This window comes from Bipolaris oryzae, assembly GCF_000523455.1.
Source record: "Bipolaris oryzae ATCC 44560 unplaced genomic scaffold scaffold_246, whole genome shotgun sequence".
Lineage (NCBI taxonomy): Eukaryota > Fungi > Ascomycota > Dothideomycetes > Pleosporales > Pleosporaceae > Bipolaris > Bipolaris oryzae.
In genome coordinates this window covers 24082-30081 of record NW_006911522.1, presented here as the reverse complement: position 1 = coordinate 30081, position 6000 = coordinate 24082, and the positions used below count along the sequence as shown (strand labels likewise).

The 6000-nt window shown below is 53.7% G+C and overlaps 3 protein-coding genes across 3 annotated transcripts; 1 reads left to right on the top strand and 2 right to left on the bottom strand.

Moving 5' to 3' along the window:
* Window positions 1-1233: 1233 nt before the first annotated feature.
* Window positions 1234-3141, top strand: COCMIDRAFT_9679 (vanillyl alcohol oxidase; the record flags this gene model as incomplete). The annotated part of the gene is made up of 3 exons (XM_007694842.1): window positions 1234-1592; window positions 1728-2923; window positions 2981-3141. The coding sequence occupies 3 exons, from the start codon at window positions 1234-1236 to the stop codon at window positions 3139-3141; spliced, it is 1716 nt and encodes a 571-aa protein (XP_007693032.1).
* A 256-nt stretch (window positions 3142-3397) lies between these two features.
* Window positions 3398-3631, bottom strand: COCMIDRAFT_108788 (uncharacterized protein; the record flags this gene model as incomplete). Its single annotated transcript, XM_007694841.1, has 1 exon — window positions 3398-3631. The coding sequence occupies one exon, from the start codon at window positions 3629-3631 to the stop codon at window positions 3398-3400; it is 234 nt and encodes a 77-aa protein (XP_007693031.1).
* A 307-nt stretch (window positions 3632-3938) lies between these two features.
* On the bottom strand, window positions 3939-5026 carry COCMIDRAFT_30616 (uncharacterized protein; the record flags this gene model as incomplete). The annotated part of the gene is made up of 3 exons (XM_007694840.1): window positions 3939-4460; window positions 4815-4889; window positions 4943-5026. 3 exons carry the CDS (start codon window positions 5024-5026, stop codon window positions 3939-3941), a joined length of 681 nt encoding a protein of 226 aa, XP_007693030.1.
* Window positions 5027-6000: the final 974 nt, after the last annotated feature.

Below are 6000 nucleotides of genomic sequence, written 5' to 3'. Positions count from 1 at the left end.
ATCGCAAGCATCTATTTACTATAACATTACGTTTTTATAAATATTAAGCTATTATGTGGCGTTGTAAAGCCTCATTTTTGAGATCGCTGAGATGGTGTTCAGCGTGCACGAGATGAATCCGTGCACGAGGTGCACAGACACGTTATCTGGTTCCATACATTAGACCGCGAAGGGCGATCAAGCCGCAAGCTATGGTACTGCGCCCGGTCACATACGATGGAAAATGTAGGGGTCCCTGCCAAAGTAACAAATGCTAGATTGCTTGATTTTTTATACTCAAAACGTCCTTCTCATAGCCTAGCCTCCTCGTACGCCCTCCGGGCCTCTTTGGGGCCTATCGGCCCCAAGCAGGTCATCTTAGTCATATCTGACTTAGCATTGTAGATATGAACTCACCGAACACTACCTTGGCTTAATGGCTGTTCCTCTACTGTGAATATAGACTATTTGACTGTCTTTACCCTTGTTGCCCTTACTTCGTGTCTTCATCCACCTTTACGTCGGACAGTACCCACTGTTATGTACAGAATTAGGATCATCATATGAAGGAACGATATTCTACTGTTTTGTTCAGAGGGTCTCAATGGCTTGTTGGTTGCATAGCTCTCAAGGCGATCAAGATGCCTATGGCCTCTGTAGTCCTCTGTCTTAACAACATTGTATTTTGAATAGCTGCTACGCGCAGTGCAAGGCGAGCACCAAATTTATTGCTACTGGGATGGTGTTCGGCAATCACTCGGATGCGTACATGATAATACTGTCTTTCCCACCCAAACCCAAGGTGCACACATAAGCCACTCACTATAACAAACCACGTAGCCCCTCGTTTTTTCCAAGACCAGTTGCTTCCCCAACACGCCATAGATGTGTAGTACGTACATGGATGAATTTGGACCTAACCCCACCGAGCGGCTATAGGAGAAACAAGACCCGAGCCCGAGAGGGTGGAGAAAGGGAGGGAGAATGTGGGGAAAGGGCACCCCACATTAGCGGAGAAAGGGTGTTGTCAGAACCTTGTCTATTACCACGTAGAGTTCCCCAATACGAGGGAAATATTAAAGGAAGAAGCATTCTGTTTTGTTGATAACTAGCGACCATCCGAAGGAGAAAAAAAAAGCAAGGATACATTGTAATCCGGCGATACCATAGTCTCTACTATCGCATACTTGGTTGTTTACCAATTACCTTGCGACTGCTACTTTTCCTTTACTATTACTACTAGACTAAGAAATAATGCCTCCCCCATCTCCTGCATACACGGATCCCACGTACCAATCAACCCACTACAACCTCTTCCGCGACTCCATCACTAAGCCTCTGAAGCGCGTGCTGCCACCTGGGATTTCGCGTTCGACATTCGATGCAGCGCTCGCGCGATACAGGAGCGTGGTAGGGGACGAGCAAGTCTACGACAGCGAAGAAAAACTAGTCGAGTATATTGATCCGTACGAGCTGCATGAAGCGGAAGGGGCGAGGAAGATTCCTAGTGCGGCGGTGAGACCCAAGAATATAGAGGAGCTCAAGGGAGTACTAAAGGTGTCGAATGAGTTTGGGATTCCCGTGTGGACGTTTTCAAGGGGAAAGAATCTAGGGTTTGTTTTCCTTCTCTTCTCTTCTCTTCTCTTCTCTTCTCTCTCTCTCTCTCTCTCTCTTTCTTTCTCTCCAATCTTCCAAATATAAAATGTAATGGCTCGTGTGATGAAGATGGCTTCTAACATTTGAAATAGATATGGTGGCCCAGCACCGCGAGTCACAGGCTCCATGGCACTAGATTTGCACCGCATGAATAAGATTATCGAAGTCAATACCGAGTATGCTTACGCCGTTGTCGAACCGGGTGTCACATTTACAGACCTTTACGAGTACTGTGTCAAGAATAAGCTAAATGTGTGGCCGTCGGTTCCATCGCTGGGCTGGGGCTCCGTCGTTGGCAACACGCTCGATCGGGGCACAGGCTTCACGCCGACATCGACGCACCACCAGCACATTGCTGGCCTAGAAGCCATGCTTGCAAACGGCGATCTGGTGCGGACCGGCCAATTTGCAGTGTCCAACTCTCCGTCTGCGCATCTCTCCAAGTTCACCTTTGGTCCTAGCATCGAAGGCCTTTTCTTACAGTCAAACCTCGGTGTTGTGACCAAACTTGGCATCTGGCTCACACCGGCGCCACAGGCCTACATGTCGTGTACTTTTGCCATGCCGGAGTTGGAAGACGCCGAAACAATTGTCGACATCTTTGGCCCGCTGCGTCGCGACGGCCTACTGCCAAACACCGTGTATGTGTCCAACGTGACAGAGTGGCTCGGTATGATGGGCCGGCGCGAAGACTTTTGGCCACACAAGACGGCGATTCCTGACTGGCGGATCAAAGAGCTGCAGACGGAGCTTGGGCTTGGGTACTGGAATGCAAAGTTCGGCCTGTACGGGGCAAAAGACGTGATTCAAGCGCATTTTGACCAACTGCAAAAGATTATCCTGCAAAAGGCGCCAAAGGGCCGGCTGGCGGGTAAGATGTTTGCTGCACCAGAGGGCCAAACGCTCGATGCAGCGTCAGTACCCGAGGCTGAGGGCGGCTTCTTTGTCGGGGTGCCTTCGCTTTGGTCGCTGCCCATGGTCAAGTTCAACTTGCCCAAGTCTGGAGGCGGCATTGGCGCACATTACGACTACAATCCGATTATTCCGTCCAATGGCAAGGAGATTTTGTCGTGGGTCAAGACGGCCAAGGGCGTTTGTGAAAAGCATGGATTTGACTTGTTCTGCGACTTCTTCATGCACGAACGTCATGTCATCTTCATAAACATGTTGACATTTGACAAGTTGAATGCAGGGCAGCTAGAGGCGGTGCAGAGGATCTTTGACGACTTGTTCGAGCAAGGGAAAAAGAGGGGGTATAGCAATTATCGCAGTCATGTGGATTACATGGGTACGTATCTTTGCTGTTTGGCTGTGGGGGGGTTTGTGGGAGCTGACAAGGGGCTAGATCGCGTTGCCTCGCTGTACGATTTCAACGACCATGCATACCGAAGATTTGTCGAGTCGATCAAGGATGCAGTGGATCCAAACGGCATTCTTTCACCGGGCAAGCAGGGCATTTGGCCGAAACGGTTCCGCGAAGAGGAGAAGACAAAGGCTCACTTGTAGTATGTGTACAGTAAGTTGTCAGAGAAATGGAATGGTGTCAGGGATATTAGTGGCGTTCTGGCCATGGACGGTGCTTTTGAATGGACGCTTGTCTGTCATGTGGCTAGACACCATGTGGTTGATTGTATTTTTGTGTTGTGTTGCTGTATCAACATGAGCCCCTAGCTAGCCCGGTAGATGGTTTCGAGGAAATGTCATTGATAGCAGTGTCTTTGCAGGAGATGGGGGCAGTATGTCTGTACCATGGATATCCCCATCATTGTGGAAGCATTCGGATCGTGATGACTAGGATACCATGAAGTGTATACTGTACCAGGGTCACGAGTAAGGGGGTAGACGTCACATGCAGTCTTGCAAACTTGTTTTTCGAACAGTACTGTGTAGTAGTAGTAGTAGGGTATAGTATAACTTTGGAGACACAGATGATACATGACCGAGTCAAGTGGTGAGAGCGGTGTACCCTGATTCTGCCATCTGCCTGTGCAGTCATGATCGTCCCGCCACCGAGATCGAGACTGAAAAGACCGTGTGGTGCAATTACCTGTCGACGATCTGTTGCAGCCATCGACGAGTCGTGGAGATTAAAGCAGCGATAACCAATCGGTGAGATTATCGTATGAAGATTAGCCAATTCGGAAGCCCCGATGGGTGTGGCGCTGAGGTGTGGCGCGTGTGGCGGTCGCAGCCAGCAAACTCGGTGGCACAATTGGGGGTGGCTAGGAAAGGGAGAAGGCAAAAGGGTTGAGGGTTATTAGAGGGAAAGACGAAGTTGGGTCTGCACTGACTACACTACACTACTACACTATGGCCGCTAGGAGGGATGGTGAGGGTCGATGACTGAGAGGTCTGGGGAGGCAAGCGGGAGGCGTGGAGATGCGGTGCCTGACGATCGATAAGTGGACTGCTGACGGTTGTGGGTGCAGGAGTACTTCTAGTGTGTAGTAGTAATAGTAGTAGTAGCAGTGGTAGTAGTGGTGGTAGTAGTGGTGGTAGTAGTCTGGGAAGGTGCAGCAGCTGGGGCACATGGCAGGGTGGAAGGCGCAGTGGACATGGCATGGCATGGCATGGCAGGGCCTGAGGTGAAAATGACGCAGTGCAGGCGTGGCGGAGTAGCGAGTAGCGTGCAGCGGATTCCATGGTTGGGGGCGGCGTTGGAGACGCGACACAGACATAAGACAGGCAAGGATTTCGGAGCGACTGAGGTTGGCAGTGGCTGAGGAGGGAAGGAGCCAATCAGCGAGCAGGAGCGGGCAAGCCAAGGCGGAGGGCGGTGGGTCAAGGAAGTATCGCTCCGACGGTGCCTTGTCCATCTGATGAATCTGATAGCAGCAGCAAGAGCGGCACAAGCACAAGCACAAGCACGAGCACGAGCACAAGCACAAGCACAAGCACAAGCATAATAAGCAGAAGCAGGCGCACGCGGGCAGGCGGGCCAATGGCGAATGGCGAGGGACGGAGGGTGGCGCGTCAACATTCCGGCCGGCGATTGGCGGGCCGGGGTTTAGGCGGCTGCAGCTGCAGGGCCAGGTCAGCAGTCACCAGCCATGCTATGCCATGCCATGCCACGCCATCCGTCCATCCATTCCACCCATCCATCAGCCAAACCGTTGACGACTGTGGCCATGCATGACGACAGGCCGAGGCCGACGTCGAAGCCACCCAAGTAGGCGTACACCAGGCAGTGTACTACGCGGTGCACAGTCACGTCCACGTATCCATGTAGCATGTAGTTTGTTGTACAGGTGTGTCTACACCTAAGTAGTATCTCGCTCCATAGCATGCGTAGTCGGCATGGACCTACATGGAAGCTGCATGCTCGCCCTCGTGTGGCGGCGGCCATGGCAGAAGACGGCAGCTCGAGACGACACGACACGACGCGGGCCATGTCAGCGAGCGGCGAGCGGCTCCAGGAGGGCGCAATGTTTCGGAGAGGTGTGGCGCCCATGTTCTTGCCTCTTCCCAAGTGCGCAGTGGGCCCCGCCTCGTCTGGCGCTCCTACACAGCCCCAATGGGCTTGCGTTGGTACTCCTAGCCTGGCCCTGCACCTCGAACGAGCCCCATCATCGCCTCCCCGTCGCCTCACCCATCGCCTGCCTCCGTCGCCCTCATCGCCAAAAAGGGCCGTTGCAGAAGGCAGGAAAAAAAAAAAAGGCCCGTGGCCGCCGTGATCGATCCTGACTCGGTCCCCGTCTGCGTGCGTGTGGATGTGTGTGTGTGTGTGCTTGCTTACATAGTCGTCGTCCATGTCGTATGTACATGCCGACCTAAACCAGGCTGGCTGGCTGGCTGGCGGGCTGCACCACCCCCATCTCTTCAGCCACAACCCCATCCACCTCGCAGCTCGCTCGCCCTCGGCACCCTTTGACCACGCACCACCCGCGCCCTGCGACCCGGCCGCCCTGCCACCCTGCGCCTCACCCTCACCTTCACCTTGACCTTCACCTTCACCCTCACCACCAGGCAAGCCCTGCACCACTTCCCCAAACGCTCCCTTCTCCCCCATCCCCCATCCCCCATCCGCCCTTGCCCGCTGTCCGCTGTCCGCTGCATGCTGCACTGTGTCCTGTGGCTCAACCCCTCCACTGACGTCCTGCGCTCGCCAGGCGCCAATTGCCGCTTGCTCCACCCGGCCCGCTCTGTCTCTGATTGAACGGCACACGGCGACCCTCTAATACCATTGTGCAATTGCGAAGCTGGCTCTCCCACCTGCCCACGTTCATCTCGAGTGTCGGTAGCAGACACTCGCACGCGCGCACGTGCACGTCTGCATCTCATCGCATCGCAACAAAGGTCAGCACCACCGCGATCCCCCCCATGCCGCTTCGCTGATCAAGAGAAGCCCTGCGCAATCTTGCCCGT